This window comes from Drosophila rhopaloa, unplaced genomic scaffold, assembly GCF_018152115.1.
Source record: "Drosophila rhopaloa isolate 14029-0021.01 unplaced genomic scaffold, ASM1815211v1 contig_2, whole genome shotgun sequence".
Lineage (NCBI taxonomy): Eukaryota > Metazoa > Arthropoda > Insecta > Diptera > Drosophilidae > Drosophila > Drosophila rhopaloa.
In genome coordinates this window covers 10,465,214-10,485,830 of record NW_025335083.1, presented here as the reverse complement: position 1 = coordinate 10,485,830, position 20,617 = coordinate 10,465,214, and the positions used below count along the sequence as shown (strand labels likewise).

General features: G+C 36.8%; 1 protein-coding gene across 1 annotated transcript in view; it reads right to left on the bottom strand.

The window, feature by feature from the left end:
* LOC108042299 (probable nuclear hormone receptor HR38) overlaps nt 1–9,399 on the bottom strand; it is a 32,169-nt gene extending 22,770 nt beyond the window's left edge. The window contains exon 1 of the mRNA XM_017120512.2: nt 8,964–9,399. Within this exon, the coding sequence (XP_016976001.1) occupies nt 8,964–9,399 (436 nt within the window). The remainder of the gene's footprint in view (nt 1–8,963) is intronic.
* Nucleotides 9,400–20,617: the final 11,218 nt, after the last annotated feature.

The following is a 20,617-nucleotide window of genomic DNA, read 5'->3' as shown; positions in this document are numbered from 1 at the left end:
TGTGTACTATATCTGGTCTGGCTTTGATTTGTGTTAACTCTGCGACTGTTTCGGGCCTTTAATTATATGCCTCTGGCACGAGCCCCCCAAGTCTGAGTTGTTTGCTTTTCTGTTTTGCTTTGGAGTTGTATAATTGCATGTCTTTTGTGTTCGATTATTGTTCATGTTGCATGTCTCAGGGGAGCAGAAGTCGGTTCTTTGACGCACTTCCCTCTATGATTATTCGTTTTTCGTGGCTTAATTTATGAGCTGTGGGCTAGGCTAGGCTGAGTTTTCATAAATTATTGATGGTTAATAGGCTGTGGTTTCACTATCTTAAAGAATTTCGGCGAATTGTTTAAACATTGTCTTTGCTTTAAGTCGTATTACAGTTTTTTATAATTAAAAGCCTTTTTTGCTTAATGGTTCGTAAAATATAAGCCACCGTATTTTTCATAAATTTGTAATATATTAATAGTTTTATTGGTACTATTAATTTAAATTTTTCAACAAGTTTCAATTTACTAAGCCTGATATGAAGCTTTGACTTTAACTAAGTACAATAATTTATTATTTAAAAGAATAGCCTTTCTAACACAAACATTTTAAAATATAATGTTCTTATTGGTATTGCATAATATTTTGAAAATATTATGTTCCTAAAACTTTAAAGTATATCCATTTAAGTCTGAAATCCACATTAAATTTTCAGTCTTCTTTATTTTGGTTACGCCTAGAAATTCGAATTTTCCTGCTTAAATTCCGCACACGATTCCCAAGGTCCTTTCGAACCGACCCAGCCATAAAAAGAAACAAGCCCAAAGTTCTGATGGTAAAAGAAGGCGTGTTATATCAACCGATTGCAGCAAGGACCTCAGCGGGGTATCTGTGTGTGTGTTTGTGTGTGCGTGTATCCTGGCGGTATCTACAAGTGTGAAATCATCGTGGGGGGCAAAACAAAAACAAAAACAAAAGCGAGGAGGAGCGAACACCCAAACGACCTTGAGGGCCACGTGAGAGTCGTGAGGCACTCTCCGGGCGAAAAAAGTGGGGTGGTCGTGGTTCGGTCGGGTTCAACTTTCGTTCGCAGCTGTTGAAAAAGAGCGAAAGAGATGCGAAATCAGAGATACCGACAGAATGACGACCCCGACCTAGCACTTTCCCACAATGACGTCACAACGCCACAGTAGTTCATTTCCAGGGGGTGTATCTGTGGCCTGTATATATACGTCTATATATATAGAGTATATTCCCCTTTGTATTTGTGATGATTACGCCATTAAAGGCGACTGGAAGGGGCTCGTTGGGGGTCTTCGATTTTTCCCTGCTCGGTGTTATTTTTGCACGTGAGCTCTACTTCTTCTGCCTCTGCAGTAAGCCAAAAAGGTGGCTGTTTAAAAATAGTTATAGCCAAAGGGCGTTGTTTTTCTTTTTAGTAAAGTTTCAGTTACGGTTCATACTTTTTACAATAAACATTAGCTTGAATTCCGCATAGCAGTTGAGCCGAAAGGATAAAAAAGACATATTTTGCCTTTATATTAAACTGTTTTTGACACTGTCTTAAATAAGAAAATAATAGTATGCTTTATATAGCATCAGTTTTTAAGCCTAATATTAAAACTATGTAGTTCCAAATTTTCGCCACCAAATAAATTTCATAACAATTTGGTAAGTATTTAGGTCGAAGAAGTGATTTTAGTTAATATATTATTATTTTTAAATGATTGGTTTCTTGACTTTGTTAAACACCTCAAAATACTCTGCAGTGTGATCGGTCTTTCTGTGGGCCGTCTGTCTGCCAATCAATGTGATGCCGCAGATGCAATCTCAGTTTCTGCCGCATCTTCAAACTTCAAGTGCGATGACGACAACGAAACGCTAACAAACAAGTTACGCGCCAAAACATGAAATAAACAAGCCAATTGACAATGTAACCGAGAAAAACATGGAATTATTGGCTAACAAACTAACGAATTTAAAATGCACTTTAAAAGATATGTAATGTATGAAGGATAAAAATTAATAAATCGTGTAAGCACTTTTTTATTTATATTTTCTTTTGTAAAATGTGAAATAAAATATTATTAGGCAATTATTTTATTTTGCTTATCTAAGGATTGATATAATTGATTTAATATGAGTACAATCAAGATGCAATTATATTAATTGTTAAGGTATTTTAGACAAGAAAAAAAATCAACAAATAGCATATTAATTTTGAGAAAGCCAACATTTTGTTAAAGAGTAAAAACATAAAAATCTTTTCAATTTGAGCCTTACTTAGGCAAACAACAAAAATTTGTACATCATGTTGTTGTAAAGTCGTTATTTTTTCCACATCTTTTTTCATTTGCTTGGCGGATTTTCATTTTGGAAAAGAACCGGCCGAGCAGACGAATCTTCTAGCTCGGCAACAGACAGTCAGACTATTAGCAAACAATTTTTGTTTGATTACAAAACCAATGACATACGCACCAAGGGGAAAACTTGTTAACTTCAGCTTCTTTTTCTTATCGTTTTTTTACGACTTTTTTCACAACTTTGCGAACACATTCGTCAAGGTGCATCGCACAGGAAATCCAAGCAGCAAATAATTAAAATAATAAAATTAACTAGGCAAACATTATGGACAATAAATTTTCTTGGTTTCTTTGACGACGCATTCATGCTTGATGTTCGGTTTTTCTGTTGTTGGTAAATATTTCTTTTGGCTATAATTCTTAACGTGTTTTTCGGCATTTTCTTGTTTTGATTGGAATTTATTGCTTGGCCTGTTCTCTCAAAAATTCGTTAAAAGTTGTGCAATGCTTTTTGTTGCATTTAATTACAGCTTCGATAATTTGAATGGAAATAAAGTAAACACCTAACTATAGGATGTCAGGTGGTTAAAAAATTTTGAAAGCAAATTTACAATTTTCAGGCAATAAAACGAGGCATCTTCACAAAAAATTAATGCGTTGAAAAATATAAATTTAGGTTTATTTTCATATAATTTATACAAATTAATTTAACATAATAGACTTCTGAAGAAAATGCTACAGACAATTCGACTTCCTTTAAATTTGTTTTCATTGAATGTATAAATTGCTCAATTTGATGTAAATAAACTAAGTTTAGATTTTTTAAATAAGTTGTGATAATACTGATGCCTTATAAAACATTAATGCATTAATTTTGTTCCAAGAAATGGTTACCTAATTGTCATTTTCATATCAAACTTATTCTTATATAAAATTGACAGATTCAAGGCAATCAAAATCCTAATAAAAACCTCAAAAATCAAATCAAAGCCAAATCAAGCTCATCAAGTGCATGGCAAAATTAAGAAATAACCAAAAATTCACAAAGAAAAAGAAAAACAAGGCAACAACAAGAGGCCAACGGCCAGGCAATCCAATCAGTTTCAAATTAAGGTTTACATATGCGAGAGCCGCCAGCAGCCTGCCAGCCGAAATTGACCAACAACCGGCAACAAAGTGGCCAAAATAAAAGAAAATACCCGGGGAGGGGAAAACGTCCAAAGGAAAACCTGTCCGATGTCCAATATTCGATGTTGGATGAACTCTGGCGACGCCTCGCCATAGCAATGCATTCCCATGCCGCCGATCAGCAGATGATAATGACGATGGTGGTGGTGGTGCTGGTGGTGCTAGTCGCTAGTCGCTAGTGACTGCTACTTGGTGGTGCTGATGACACCGACTTGGCTGGGCCTCAGCCGCCGCCTGACTACACGTTCTTTTTGCATGCCACCAGTGTGACATCCACATCCACTGCGCCTCGTGATTTGTGGACATTGCACTCGAAGGGAAAGGAAATTGCATAGAAATCGAAATCAAAACAAACGTAGCCGTGGAATGCTGAGGAAATGGCAGACAACCGACTCGGGTGTACCTACTTGTTCATTTTTAAATAAATATTTTTTGAGCAATTAGAAAATCCCTTTTAAAAATCCCAAAATTTCGTTATCTGTTCATAATTTTATATACACTAATGCGATTTATTGGCCATGAGACATTATCTAAATATAAAAAAATCAAATGAAATTATTCCAACTATTTCCAAGTATGTAGTTTTAACCTATATAATTTAATATATTTAATTTAAGGAACTATAATTTGTCGTTTTTTAATGCGATTACCAAGTAGCAAAGGGTTAAAGGTTTATTAGGTATTTCTTAAATAAATATCCTCTTGTTTAAAATAAATGGAAGCTATTATAAACAATAGAAAAATTAAACTGGAATGACTTCCGCTATACCTATATATTACACCCCAAGAATACCCCAGCTAACAACCAACTATGCGGAATTGAAAACCACTTGAAATAATTTCATCGACCCGAGAAGAGTTCTATTCCCGTTTAGACAGAAATACCTCGAGCTTGGACATCAAACTGAACGAGGAGCAATGGTCTGTGATGGCGGGGAAATTGGACATAAATTGGTGCTGGCTAATTACACGGCAATTGTTTAATTTTAAAATAAAGCAGACGAATTTAGAAATAATTTTAGCAATGCAGAAGCAAATGAAACGAAAAAGTGCGCGCGGAATTTACGCTTTCCGTATTTATTTTCGTTTTCGAATCGCTGGCATCGTGTGAACCAATTGAAGATGAAGTGCACATTGAGCAAATCGATCGGCAATTAATAACGAAACACGCTCACAATCAATATAATAAACACAATTAATCCAGACAAACTATAATTATTACGTAATTGAGGTGGGCTGTCCATTATGCATCTGATTTGTATTCCTCGATAAACCAACGAGGGGAACTGGAACTAATGCTGGTCTATGGTGTATGGTCTATGGTTTTTGGTTTTCGGTTTTCCTCTCGTTGATGTCTTGGCCATCGATCAGCGGTTGAAGACAATATTGGCACCTCCCTACCCGCCGCATTTCGTTATAAAATTCGCATAAATCAACGCAAATAATTAAGCAGTCGCAGAGCAGTCCCCACGAGACGCTAATATCGAGAGTTTCCAATCCATCTGCCCCAGACGCGGGCATCTCATCCCAGCAGACATACAAGATCCCAAATCAAAACAAAACAAAAACCACCTCAAAAAACACAAATTAACAAATTCACTTTTGTGGTTTTTACTCATTCGCATAGTGCGAAAATGGATAGCAAAAGTGCGAGACGAGAGTGAATCCATCGAAGTTAGTTGAGATAGGTTGGAGATAGATTTAAAAGATTTAAGATTAAGATTTAAGAGGGGAGGAAGCTTAGTAGTTTTTAAAAAAATGTTTTAAGCTTAATTGATGACAGCTTAATGGAGGTAATAGGTATTTTGAGATAGTAAGTCCACTTTTTTAATAGGTAAAAGTATATTTATTGGAAATTACGTTATGGGTTTTTGGAGTTTAGTTTGGTTTTTTTTAAGCTATATGATTATAACTCAACAATTTGGACATGGAATATCGAAGTTTATCAGTAAGTTTATGTGATATAATAAAAACCATTTTATTATATGTAAACCGCAATATTAATATTATAAACGATTAAATAAAACAACACCTGTTTAATTATTAAATTTAATGTGTGCTTAAGATTATTTTTAGTGCTTATTTTTAGTTGATGATATTCTGTGATAATGGTTTTTAATGTAAGTCCAAGCCAACAATTAACGGAACTTAATGTTCACAAAATTGACCATCACACATGTACCGAAGAACAAAGAACATGTGGACATGCAAAAATGTTGGCATCCTAACCATGTTAGTAGGCTACACCACTAACGCCTCTCGATACACCTGTGCCGTCGACTTTATGGTAAATTTATATAAACATACATATACATAAAAGTACTGAAGAAAAAAATCAAACGCAACTTGGTAGGCGACTACTGGTCTTGGCAGCCGTCGGAGTTGAAGATGGAGTTGCTCCATGGAAACCGGTGTGCGGGGAGTGTATGGCTATTTCATTTTTTTTTTGGGTATAGAGTATCTCCATGAGGAATGGCCAAAAGCGGCAACAATCAACAATGGCCATCCCGACAGCTGCCGCGGAGATAACTCACAACGCACGACGGATCGTGAATAACTATACAATAAGGTAGCCTACGTTTTATTTTATTTTCTTCGTTGTTTTTTTTTTGGGTGTCATAGATATGTGAGTAGGTATTTTATATTTTTGCATCATTTATCAAGCTCATTTCGCTGGGGGTTAATCAGTGAGGGAAGCCAAGATCATCATGATCTTTGGTCGGGGAAGTGCATTGAACAACTTTATATGTGGAAGAGGCAAACCTTTTATACAGTCGCTTTGGGCCATGATGAAATGCAATTGGCTACGCCCAGGAGATGTTGCCATGTTGAACAGGGCGTATGAGCAATCAAGGTGAATAGCAGGGGAAAAGAGTTAAAGAAACAATATTTTCACACGCCCTGTCGTGAATACGAAATAAAAACAAAAAACAAGCCAACCAAATGTAAATACTCGTAAGAAACAAAAAAAAAAACGCTGACTTGTGATTATATTATAGGCAATTAGCCAAATCATCCCAAGAGACGACGTCATCAGCACGTGGCTAGGCATAAAAATAATATAATTAATATAATTCCGAACCAATTATGATATTTATAGAGATGCAGCTGACGCAAAGAGAGTGCAATCTTTTGCATCCCCCCAAAACTATTTCGTCATCTATTTTCATTTTGGCCCGCCGACGATGACGTTTTCAGCACTCGTGCCTGAGGAAAATATCCGTACTGTGAAAATTGTGTGCCGTGTAATCCGTTAAACTGGCTGATTTCATGGCCTCGCTGGCGTCATGGCTTATATATACTACCTAGGGATGCACCTCACCTGGTCATATGTTCTGTGCGGCTCTTCGGCGATTTGTTTTGCTTTGGTTTGTCATCCGCTGTCGGGCACTTTTGGCGCCCATCGCCATTATGGTAATATATAGCCAACTTATAAATAGAGATGTTTGTTTTGCCACAGCTAATAGTGAACTGAATTTTAGAGCACTTAATTTAAATTTCAATTTTTGCCATCAATTTGTAACCCTATGGGGGTTTTTTAACGCAGTTTAAAAGGTAAAAACTTATTATGGTTAGAAATAAAGTAATTAAAACAGTATTAAACTTAAATGTTTTCAAGTAAAATTCCACATAAAACTATTTAAAGCATAAAAATAATTGAGCAATAAAAAAGAAAAAAAAATCTTATATGAGTTTATAAATGCAAAGTCATTATAACAAAATTGTTTAGATTATATATAGAATAAAATTTGGTTCTCATTCTTTTAAAACATAGTCTGCTTATGTGCATTTATGTATGAGCTCATAATTACCAATTGATAAATTGTTAAGAGCTGTGCAAAGTTAAATAAAAAATTAAGTATATTGCAAAGACCAATGTTTTGCGGTATTTATGACTACTAAATAAATTTAGAACGCTTTTAACAGCACATCTAATAAATTCCTTAAAGTGAAGGCTGATGTGCCAGTTCAATTAAAAAATACAAATTTAACCACAATATGTTAAAAAGCTGACTGCTGGGAAATACTTAATAAGCGCTAAGTGAGCCGCAAAATACAACCGCTTAAGAAGTGGCTAACCAATTTGGCCACAGCAAATGAATTGGTGAAGCCTTTCAAGCCGTTGCAGCTCCACACGGCTATTGGCGATTTAGTGGGCTCAATAAATCGGATTTTTTTCACCTTAAACCCCAGCTCTATCCCCTCAAACCACCCACAACCCACTCAAAGAAAAAGAAAAACCAAAAAGATGACAGCTATATCACTACTGCCATCGATCTTCCTCCCAGTTGTTTGCGCTTCAATCGATAATATTTTTATTCGCTGGTTCTCGCTGGTTATTAATAAAATGCATTGGCCATCCCTCCCGTTTATTAGTGAGTATCTGTGTGGCATTGGTACTCGCCGTGTTTATTGTGCAGCTTATAAATCATTTTGCGTCAGGCTGCGTCCGCTGCCGTCTGCTGCAACTGCGACGCTTTGCTGACGCTGGTAAACATGTGTACGACACCAATAACAACAGCGCAACTGGGACGCGCCGCAGAAGAAAATCCATACACATACACACACACTCAACACTCACAAAAAAAATGTTAACTTCACACACACAAAACTAAGGTCAAAAGAATGGTAATTGACATACGTAACATTTTACAGTTCAGAAAGTTAAATACAACTTATACAGGTGTTTAATTGTTTGAGTCTACTAAAAACAACGTAAAAAACTAAGTCCGAATTATTTATCTTATTATTTTTTTCAATGCATTTCAATTTCAAAAAAGTTGGAATTTCAAATTCAGCCGATAAGGGACGTAAATTATTTCATATAAGACTTTCCATTACATAACAGACCAAAGGTGCTTCTCCTAAAACAACTATTTAAAATAATATTTAAAAATAATGCCAACTTAGGGAACACTGTTACCTATTTACATACTTTTGCTAAACAATTTCCAATTTAATACCTAAAAAAATATATATTTTGTTTTTACTATTATTTTAAGCACTTGCTTGTTTCTTTAAACAAAAGCAAATATTTCAGAAATTCGACATAATTCAATATATAATGCCTACCTATTCATAATATAAGTATATTTCTTGGAAAACTGCAACCCTACTATTATTTTGACTATAACTGTGGCTGCACTCATATTTTTTTCTATTTGCTTAATATTTTTACCATTTTTATGATGCACTTTGAGCACTTTTCATGCAAATTTATGTCGTCATTGTGCGTTGTCTAACTAACCCCGCAGCCACGCCCCCTTTTTTGTTCGATATGCCTTTTTCTTTTGACTTTTTGGCCTGCCCTCAGGCGGATTGGGCAAACAGTAAGCCAAATGCAGGCGCTTCTCGAGAGATTTGGCAATGGGCAACGAACATTGCGTATACGCCGCGTGTGCTGTGCGATTAGTGAATTAGAAGGAAACACCAAAACGGCGTTAAACTTGAAGAGAAACCATCACCGAATGACCAAAAGGAAAACAAAATACATACACGTGTTTCCATTGGCAAAAAAGTGGCTGTTGTTGGGTGAATTGGAGGTGGTGGAATTGGTGGAGTTGGAGGTGCTGTTGGAGGAACTGCAGCAGGCCAGGTGATTGATATCGCAACCGTCGGGAAAGAGATTGCGGCAGGGATAAATCAAAGGCGGCAATGGCGGCGGCAAAAGGTGTTGCTGGTGTATATGTTGCTGCTGTGCGTGTTGCTGGTGTGTATGTTGCTGGTGTTGTGCCGGTGTGTTTAAATTCTGTCTGTAGCAGGAATTGTTGTTGATCTCTTGGAACAGGCTGCTGCTGCCGCTCTCATACAGCGATGTCTCGCACTTAATGGCCGGCTGATGGTGGTGGCCAATATGATGATGGCTAATATTCGTATTGCTACCGCCCTCTTGCTTCACCACAATCAGCGAGGCAAGGCGATCGCGCATCATAGACCACGATTCTTAATTAAAGCACCCAAAAGTGATGATGATGATGAGACAGTCAGGTGCACACAAAAACACAAAACAGGACACGGTACACAGTACACAGGACAACACAGATATTTTATAGTTTCTATATAGGCACCTGTTTGGCGCCCTGAACGGCGCTGGTGATCCAGCACGGCGGTTCCGAGTTTGGCGATTTATCCCTCAATTTTGTGGCCCACTCCTTTTTCGCAAAAACTCTTGTTGCAATAGTTATAATCGGGCTTCATTTTCCTGTCCTTGCCACAGCTGTTGTTGTGTGTCCTTAGACTTGAACTTGCCTTCTTTTATTCGCTTTTTTTTCCGGCGTTTGCGCAATGGCCAAGTGACGACGTGAGCGACGTAACGACTTACGCACGCTATAGTATATAGCTTGGGTCTATATATACATATACATATATGTTTTAGATATTGTAGTAGTAGGAGGCACAAGGACGTTGCTTACACTTTAAACACAGATACACACACGCGCACGGGCAACCCGAAATTATTATTGTTCTTCAGCACGTGCTTATGGATTTGTAGAAAAATGTTAGCAAAATGTTAGTTCCAAAAATATTTATAGGACTCTATGAAAAATAATTCGAAATTGTTTAAAATTTAGTTATACCACATACGAAGCGTTTGTCAGTCAAAAAATATCAATAGTTCTCTCAAGAAAGTGAAGTATATTGAATAGACTACACATACGCCGTGTTGTCAACCGTTTGAAATTATTACACATACGCAGCGTTGTCAACCGGCTTCCGTTTCCGCATAGAACGAATCAATAAAGAACAACAACTTGTTGCAATTGTTTAACTCTTGAGCACTCACACCTAAGGTTTGTTTTCTTTTTTTGTTAATACTGAACGCGATTTCTATAGAGCTATGTGGATTTATGTTTTAGATTGATGGATTGAAATTCGGAAATTCAGAATTTCCGAATCCGCCTGGATGTATATTCTCTTTAATGTTGGATTTTCCGTGAGCGGTGGCTGTTTTGGTTAAAGTTGTTAACAATGCGGCGTCTGTGACGCGACTGAACTTATCTTTACGGTTACACGCGACTATATTCAAAGCGTCGCGGCGGGCAGCGCTGCCTCAGCTGGCGTTTTGGCTGCGCTCTCGGGCGTCGCGTGTGTGCGAGCGAACGAGCGAGATTGAGAGAGGGAGTGGGTGTGCGAGGGGGAGGCAGTGAGCGAGCGGGACACGACCTACCTTTGCGGCCCGGCTATTACGTCATTTGCGGCCAACAACAACTGAGCGCAGCTCGTGCGAGGAAAATCGATGACGTCGTTGTTAGAGCGCCTGCGTCGGAAAATCCGTACCATACTCCCCTCCCTTTTTCCCCACCACATGGCCCGCTTTTTCGAATGCAGTGCAGTGGGACAGTTTCGGAAACGGAAATTATGTGCGTCATAAAACCGACATTGGCCATCTCTTTTGCTCGCAGCCAAAATTGATGGTTGTTCTTGCTGCCGTTTCACCTGCTCTGCTGTTGCCACACCTCCCTTCCCTTACACCCACTTTTCCTGCATTTTCCAACCGCCCACTGGGCATCCTCTTTTCTCCCGCTGTCATAACTTCCGTTCCTTTTAGTTAATATACACGGGAAACAAATAAATTAATAAGGGAATTACTAACGAGAAAGGATAGCTATGCAGTTATTAGGCTCTAAATAATAAAAGTAATACAATTTGAGAAGCTTATTTAGTTTTATTTATGGCGAAACCCCATATATCCTAAGCTAAACAGATTTTAATTCCTATGGTTAGTCACAATTAAAAATTTTTGTTTGTTATTTTAAACATTTTTTTTATATATGTATAACAGTGTTGAAGACTTTTACCAAATAATTGATACCTAATCATTATTTATAAGTAAATTTTTATAATTAAAAAAAAGAAAAATGGATATTTCTCTTTATCACCAAAAGCTAAATTTTTGTTCGAATTATCTGCAATCTTTTTCATTGTGTAGAAAATTTTGTGTTGGCGTTACAGGGTTCAGGACATCCCGGCTTTTATGTGTGGGCCAAACCAAGGCAAATTTCGCGGGAATATGGACCAGATTTCAAGGAATACGGTAATTTTACTGAATCCCACTTGTTTAACTGAGGTGGAAAGTTGTTGTTTCTATGTTGAATGGGAGGTTACAAATTTCAAGAAGAATAATAATCTAATGAAATACAAATTCAAAAGATTTAGTATTTCAAAGGACAATTTATGGCGAACCATTACAGTTTTCTGTTAATTGGCTTAATTTTGCAATTAAACTGAAGCTTTATTTGGGCTTGGGAGTGCCGTGGTACAGAAATAAAATAGCTTAAGTTAATTTAAGTAGCTATATAAATGATTAATTTTTGGAAACATAGCCATTCCATGGCTATAATACTTTTTTTTCTAAGACCGTTAATTTCTATGTTAATCTATGTTAACCTCTTTAAGCCAAGACAAATCGATTTCACACCAAATCCCAGGCCAATTTCCCTTTTCCACTTTAACAAAATACCATCCTGCCACTTCATAAACCAGATCACTCCTTTTCCTCATCCCCAAACATAAATAAGTTGCACCACAAATCATTTAGGCAATATACCAATAACACGATCCAAATTTCCCCTCCCCCTTCCACTGTTCCCCGGAAAAGCGGGAATATTAATGCACTTTACCATTGACACCGGCGTTTGCAGCTCGTAAACAACAACGGGGAAAATAATACGTTGAGATCTTCTCTCCCAAGATCGTGAAATAAAAGGAAAAAAAAATTAAGACCCGAACACCCGACTGCGCTGCCCGCGTCGACTGAACGGAGAGTGAGAGTCTCGCGAGTGGTCGTTCGGAACCCGATCCGAATTCTTCGGAGATCCGTAGACTCGTCTTTGAGGTGAGGCCGGTTAAGATTTCGTTTTCATTCGGCTATTTTTAGACAGGTTCCAAAGCAAAGCCACGTTTTCTAACTGTTGTTAGCGTACGAGCCGGAGATCTCGGCCCATGGAGCTCTCCTCCACTTTGGAGGCCCCAGACAAAACGTGAGATCTTTGGGTCGACGTCGACTGCGACTGCGACAGTAACTGCGGCGTCGACTGAGGCAGAGGCTGAGCAGAGTCGGTGGACTTCAGTTTTGGGCGCAGTGGGCTCTTCCTTTCGTTTTCGACTAGATTTTTTCCCATAATGCTTTTGCTCGGGTCCGACTCTCGTGGTGCTATCATGGCTCCGGGGGAATCGGATCGGTGCAGGTATGGGTATAATGTGCTGTGCTCTGTGGTGTGGCTTCCCATGTACATATATATTAGTTTGGATTTGGGAGCGACGCAAGTGGAACTGGTCTGTGGCAGGCACCATGTGCATGCGGTACAGTGGCTTCAAATCTATCGGGAAAATAATCCTGCCCTAATCTTAAAAGGGTTTTTTTTGGATAAATTATATGTTGAGTATTTTTCTATTATTTAGTAAAGTTAAATTGTTCTTCAAGATTTAAATAAAACATATCAGTATTAAACAAAAATACACCATTTTATAACGCTTGATATTAAAAAAAACTTTTTTATCGAGCCAAAACGTACAAATGCTGGTTATAAATTGTATATGATTTAGCTGCCAAAAACAAAAACCTAAGCTTCGTTATTTCTCCAGTGTTCTGTATATTTTTTTTAAATTAAGAAAATCCTTGCTTGAGACATTCTCGTTACTTAATTAAGGAGTAATCACTGAATTAAAAAATTGATTAGCTAGGTATTTATTTAGAAAGTTGTGAAATAAAATTAAAATGTTTTTAAATTTTAGTTTCTGGATTTATTATAAGCTCCGATTACTTTTATTGATGCCATTTCCTCTAATCAATTAAAAAGCAAAGGTGGACCACTGTATGGGCTGCCTTTCTTGATGTTTTTTAAGTGTTGCTGCTGCTGTTCCTTTGGCGGTGGATGTGGTGGTGGTGGATGGTGTATGGTGGATGGCGGTGCTAGTGGTACTAGTGGTGCTGGTGGGGCTAGTGGTGCTGCTGCTGTTGGCTGACCCGCTGGTGGCCCCAAAAAGTGCATGCAAACAGCTTAGCGTTGGAGTCTCGTTGTTGTTGCTGCTATCGCTGATGTTGTTGTTGCTGCTATTGGGTTGCTTCCAAAGAGTTTCGATTGCTGTTGTTGTTGTTGTCGGCGGTTTTATTGGCTGTATTAAGCATGACATGCCAAGCCAAAGTCGCCGTCTCCGTCGAAGTGGAAGTCTACGTCGACTTCGGAATCGGCACTCCTTGCTTTTGTCTCTCTGCCTTTTGTCTATTATTTATTGTTGTGGTCGTAGTTGCACTGCGATGATATTCTAAATGTGCCGAGCCAAATTCGCTTCGTTTTGGCCAAGTCAACTTGGCTGGGCCTTAATGCATGTATCATTTTCGCATCGTTGCGCCGCCAGTTCGTGAGTTTAATTTAAGGAATTTTTGCTCTTTTTGATTGCTATTTAGGCTTTGATTTTGCTGGCAGAAAAAAAAAAAACAGAAACTACCCCAGCCCCCCTGTAAATTTCAATTAGCATGCGGCACTTTGCATTGTTTTTTTTGTCCTCATCTATTGCTGCCGCATTTGCAACGGCGCCTCTCGGCTCATTTGCATAAATTGCATTTTGGGATTCGCCAACCCTTTTTTATAAACTTCACTTTCGATGCCCACTTTTTGCCTTGCCCAAAAAATTGTGACTTCCTCTGGCTAACTTAAAACGAAAAAAAAAAATAATACCAAATAGAAAACGAAATCTAAAACTCCGCTGACTGCTTAGCCTGCAGGTGCATTTTGTGGCGAATTATTGTCATTATTTTTTCTGCCTTCGTTTAACTATTAATATTTGTAACTTCACATAAATATATAGGTGTATTCCTTTTCGTTTTTTTTTAGCCTGGCAATTTTGTGCTATTTTGTGCCTAAATAACATTTTTGTGGGGGGTTTAAAAGGGGAACATGTCATAATATCATCAAGTATACGCCCAGTTGGCATGGGTATCTTTCTTTGGCAAAAACGACCGAAGCAATGAGGCAATGCACATTTGCGGTTGTAAGTGGGGTAAGTCGATGGTTAGGCAGATGATTTACGGGCTCACAGGTAAATTATTGCGGCGGGGGCTTGGATAAATATGATTAAAGTCATGTTGAAATATGACTTAATAAAAAAGGATTTTTGGGTCAACAGCATTTTGGAATATCGAGGCCTAGGAGGACTTAAACTAAAAATAAATAAAGAAAGCCACATAAAAACAAGTAGGGCTTAAAAAAAAGAATGATATATGTTATTATTATTATCAACAAAGGAAAACTTCACTTAATTTAATTTTGAACTGGTCCTTAGCTTTTTAAATATAAATATCAAAATTCTTCATAAATTAATTCTTCCTAAAAAAGTGAAATATAATCAGTTATGAAAGATATCTTTTAGATTACAGATAATAGATACAAAAATTAATAAAATTTTACAATTTAAATTTAGGTTGCATATTCCTTGTTTAAAATCTGCTTCAACTTCAGGACCAACTGCTTGCCATTTCCCAGCCAGACCGCAAAACTTATCCCATTATCCCCGACAGCGGCGACCTTGGGAGCTCGCACTCAACCACCCACCAATGCCGCCCGCTGAGCTCAGCTGTCCCGCTGTCTTGGAATTTAATTCCCTGCGTAGCAATCGACACGCCATCCGGCGATTCAAAGGGGAAAGGAACCAGAGTGGATGAACGGAAGTGCGGCATTGATTTTATGGTCTGCTTCCGTTGCGTCTTGACCGCGTCACGTCTACAAGTTGCCATGGATCCCCACAAGCCCCTTCGTTTCATCCTACTGCAAATCCACGGGGCTACTCGCATTTTCGTCACGCACGCCCCTAAGTAGGCAACACTTTTTGTGGTTTGCTTGTGTTGTTCTTATCTATCTCTACACTGGAAAAAAATTGTAACGTATACAAAAATGATCTGCTACTTGAAATACAGCAGTACAATATTTGAAAAGTTAACACATCAAGTTAAGCTGATAAATTAGCTAAAGCGTTTTATAATGCTTAAAAAACCAAATAGTTATCCTGTTTTATCTTTAGCTTCGAGATATAGCTAATTTTTAGTTAACCAATAAGTTTAATTTTGTTATATAATACAAGTAAAACTTTATTTCAAAAACAATTTAACTAAAACATAAAAACTAAACGGCTAAAATTAAAATGAATTATTGATAAATTCTGAAACTTTTTTTTCCTGTGCTTATATGGATTTGTGTCCCATTAAATATGTTCCGACGGTATCTCCACACTGTCGTGTTATCAATGGAATTGAATTAACTGACGCAGCTCCTGCCCCTCTGGATATAAAATATATGTATATATGACGTCGGCACAACCTCAGCCATACACACTAAATACTGTGCGATAGAGGGAGACAGATGGAACCGGCGTTTTGCTGTGTGTGTCTTTGACCTCAGTGGACAAGCCCAAAATTATAGATATGCCTTAATACGTGCTCATATATATTTCCCACATTGTGTATATACGCAGGTTGAGTGGATAGTGCGTGTAAAATCAATAGATGGGTCAGGGATGGGAAAAAGAGGATTTTAGCCGGGTACTCTAATGATTGGCTGTGTTTTCGGCTGTAATTACTTTGTCTAACCACTCTAGTCTAAATTATGGATGATGACTGTGATTTGGGACTTCAGTTGAAATTAATTTTTTTACTTCAGAAAAAAGTTTGTTTCCTAAACTTCACAGGAAGTCCTTCAAAGTTTTATTTATACAATATTAAATAAATCACTTAGGGAAAGTTTTATGAATATATATTCTAACAAACTGAAAAAGTGATAATTTATTATTTTGTAACACTAACAACAATAATACACCAAAAATAAAATGACCTAAGATTTAAGAAGAATCTTAAGAAAATAAGATTACGAAATGACCCTAAATACAACATTGGTAAATTTGTTAGGTAAATTTTCCTAAAATATATAGGCTAAAGAAAAAAATAAGACATATTTTTAATAGGATTAAAACCAAAGCATTTCCAAAGTTTGTTTATTTATATCTGAGCAACCGAGTATTTGCAAAAATGATCGTAAGCTTGTTAAAAAATATTATAATGCATAATTATAAATTTGAAATATTTTCCTTTTAAATTCAGCTAAAATGTTAAATCGATTTTTAAACCACTTATTAAAAGGTAACTTTTCTATTCTTACGTCCCCACAAAAAGGATCCCATTAGCTGAAACTTCACAGGAAGTCCTTCAAAGTTTTATTTATACAATATTAAATAAATCACTTAGGGAAAGTTTTATGAATATATATTCTAACAAACTGAAAAAGTGATAATTTATTATTTTGTAACACTAACAACAATAATACACCAAAAATAAAATGACCTAAGATTTAAGAAGAATCTTAAGAAAATAAGATTACGAAATGACCCTAAATACAACATTGGTAAATTTGTTAGGTAAATTTTCCTAAAATATATAGGCTAAAGAAAAAAATAAGACATATTTTTAATAGGATTAAAACCAAAGCATTTCCAAAGTTTGTTTATTTATATCTGAGCAACCGAGTATTTGCAAAAATGATCGTAAGCTTGTTAAAAAATATTATAATGCATAATTATAAATTTGAAATATTTTCCTTTTAAATTCAGCTAAAATGTTAAATCGATTTTTAAACCACTTATTAAAAGGTAACTTTTCTATTCTTACGTCCCCACAAAAAGGATCCCATTAGCTGAACATCTCATTATGCTTCAGTTGTGGTTTCAGTTTCAGGTTCAGGCTGTGGTCCATCAATTGACTTAGTCGATTATCAATTTCCTGCGGTAATTGGCGTGCATTATTTATACTCCAACGAGCACGGTGGCTAGCTGATGGCACGCATCTAATGACGTCACAGGGAAAGCGCGAGCGAACGGAGAAATCGATTGGCGAAACAAAGACGTCATCACTTGTCCGTCGGAGGACATGCGCAGTGGAGCAGAGCGAGACAGCAGACGTCGGGCATGAATGAATGAGTGAAAATTAAAATGTGGGGAAAGGGGGGTACAGAGGCACAGACAGGTGGAAAACAGCCAGGTGAGTGGGCAGCGGCAGAGGAAAAACACCGGCCGGCGGCTCAATTTTCCCCTACTGTCTAGCCATCTCCCTTCCGCGATGACGTCCTTGTTGTGCAACTAGTCGTCTCGCTCTCGTCTGACGTCACTTGTCCTTGGCTGGGTGGTCTATTTTTGTGTGCAACCACACCACCCACCCATGACGTCATGGTTGTGCTCGCTCCGTTGCAGCGAAAGTGCCCGGAAATAGCCAAAGGATAACGACACGTGCAGCCCACTCCACTCTTTGTAGTCCATTTTTTTCAATTTTACCCCCAGTAAAAATAGTTTTTGCAGTGACCATAAAAATGCAGCGTGACATAAATGGCATGGAAAGCTGGGTGGAAATAAGGCTGAAAATAACTATGGAATATTTTAAAAAGGGAATAAATAAATTTAAGAACATTACGTTGGATAAGCCACAGGATTTATTTAAGATTTTCTTGTTATAAAAGATTAAGAAGGTCAAAATGAAAGGATTGGTTCTATTACATATTACTTATACTAGGAAAATTTTTGTTATTTAATTAATCTTTTGTTATTAATTTATTTTAGAACTTAAATAAAAGTTTCGGAAAAATAAAATAAAAAATATTCTTAGTATGTACTTAATTCGTATAAATGCCTACCGAAACCTATTTAAAACTTCTAGCTTCAATCAAAAATCTTAATTATTTAAAAATTTATTTACAAATATGACATGAGAACATTTTCAAAATCAAAGTATTAGTAGTATAGAAAATTTGTAATGTAATGAAAATGAATATATATATGTCTTCACGAAGTAAGTCAGTAGAAAATCTAAATTATATAACTGACATCTAAACTGATTAATGAGGAATCTAAAGACACCTAGGTTCACCTGACACTGAGTCGGTTCTCAAGCAAATGACATTAGGGAAATGGCTTGCACCCCAATAGGAGCAGATATCCGCCTCGGCTCATTTGTAAATCGCAGTCAACAATTGATTTATGCAGATGGATGATGTTCTAAAGGTTGCCCAGGCGAATGGATTGAATAACTCGAATGCCCCATCAGCCGGCGGCAATTCGATACCGTCACAGTTTTTGCAGTCCACCAGCAATGTTCCGAGTACAGCATGTGAAAACCGCCATAAATTAAATGGCCAGTACAATCTGTCAGTGATAAAGAGCACACGATGTTCTAGACAGAACCACAGGCAGCTCCAATTGCTAGCTCCCAAGATGGAAGAAGATGCCGCTGGCACTAAGAAAAAATGTAGTTATAATTTAGTTACATATTTTTGGGAAGCCGAACAAATGGCATAGAACAAATATCACAAGATATATTTGCAGGTTGCGTTTACATTTTTCTAGCTCTAGTTAATAATTGATGTGAAAACTTCCTTTTAGAAAAAGGCATCTATATTAATACAAATACATTTTAAGTTAATATTTAATTTTTAGTAGCCTAAACTTAGAGTTTGTAAGCATTTAATTTAAGAAAATGGTCGGTCTTGGAATAACACCAAAATAATCTATGTGTATATCCAATTGCAACTGCAGACATCTCTAATTGCCTGTTATAAACTAGAAGAAGATATTGGTACACTGAAAGCAGATACTAAGCGATTTGTTGCTAATAAAATTATTATATTTCTTAAGCAAATCAATAAAATTATATTTTCATCCTAAAAAAGAAAAAAAACGTGGAATTAAGAATAGCTTGTTAAAGTAAAATACTTTTATTTAAATGTTTTTACTTCTCTCAAAGTCGAGGAGTATGCACATTTGAATTTGGTTAAACATTCGTTAGAAACATAAGTCTGTATAACAATATTGGGTTTTTAAATGTTTAATTATACTATGTCGAAACAAAAGGAGTAAGTCAGCAAGTAAAATTTGTGATATAGCTTTACAACCCCATGATAAGTTTTAAATAAAAACGGAACCCTTTAAGTCGTGACTTTGAAGAAAACCTACATTGAATTACTTCAAATATTTTTACTCCCTATTTTTTTCAGTTTCTATGTCTGCGGCAGTGGCAACCAGTTGCATGTTCGGAGGCAACAAAGTGGCATCTTTTGGTCTCTCTCGGCGGCGGTTGGCCATTTTCTCACCTGCGGCGCTCAAAGGCGACCTCGACCTGTCTCAAGCTAAGGCAAGCCGATATGTTCTGTCTATGTGTATATATATATATTTGTATATTGCACTTGGATAGTCGAGAGGCTCCACTGTATTATTTATTGACATTCAGTGTGGCAATAGCTGGCCGCAGTGGGCCATGTTTTATGTCTCTATATTCTAAAATTGCATAGATTTGTATCAATTGATAGTGCAGAACAGGACGGAGAACTTGGTCAGCAATTGAAAGGCAACATGCAATCGCGTTGTCTGCCAGCGGCTTTTGTCAAATTGAAGGTAGCTTCTATGTGTGCCCACAACATACTATAACTATGCCCGTTGTGTGGAGATCCGGGGGATTTGGCCAGTAAGCCAGAAAGCCAGACAAAGTCGGGGCACCTTGACAAGCCTAGGCACGTCTTCGACCGGCAATTGGCCAGAGATGCTGGCCCAGAGATGCTCGAAGTCGGGCTAACTTCGTGGCTTGGCTGATTGTTTTTCCCCGCAATTTGGTCTTCTATTTCTTCGATTCTTAATGCGGGTTATACCCTTGCATCGTGTTATAGAGTTTGAAAAGATTTAATGCCAATAAGAATAACTGTGGTAAGCCAAAATCATTGGATTTGTTAAAAGTAAACATACGCAATACCTATTTTAAAAAATTAAACATTTATAGTTTTCTACTTTATATATTATAAAATATTTTATATATTGACAGGAACACGTTTTCTTAAATAAATAAAAATGATTTTGTGTAAATAAAATGTATAATAATATAATGTAATTATTTTAATATTTTAAAATGTTACTATGAAATATATAAACACATTTTTGAAATTGAAGGCAAAGCGATTGAAAATATTATTTTTATAAAAAAATTCTACATCTTTAAAGACTCTGATCAATTTTAGTTCATTAAATATCTGCACTTGTATACATTAAATCTCTAACCCTTAAGAGTATTTGCAATTCTGGTCATTTAATGTCTAATAACCCTATTTTATTTTATTTGTTGTATTTTCCTC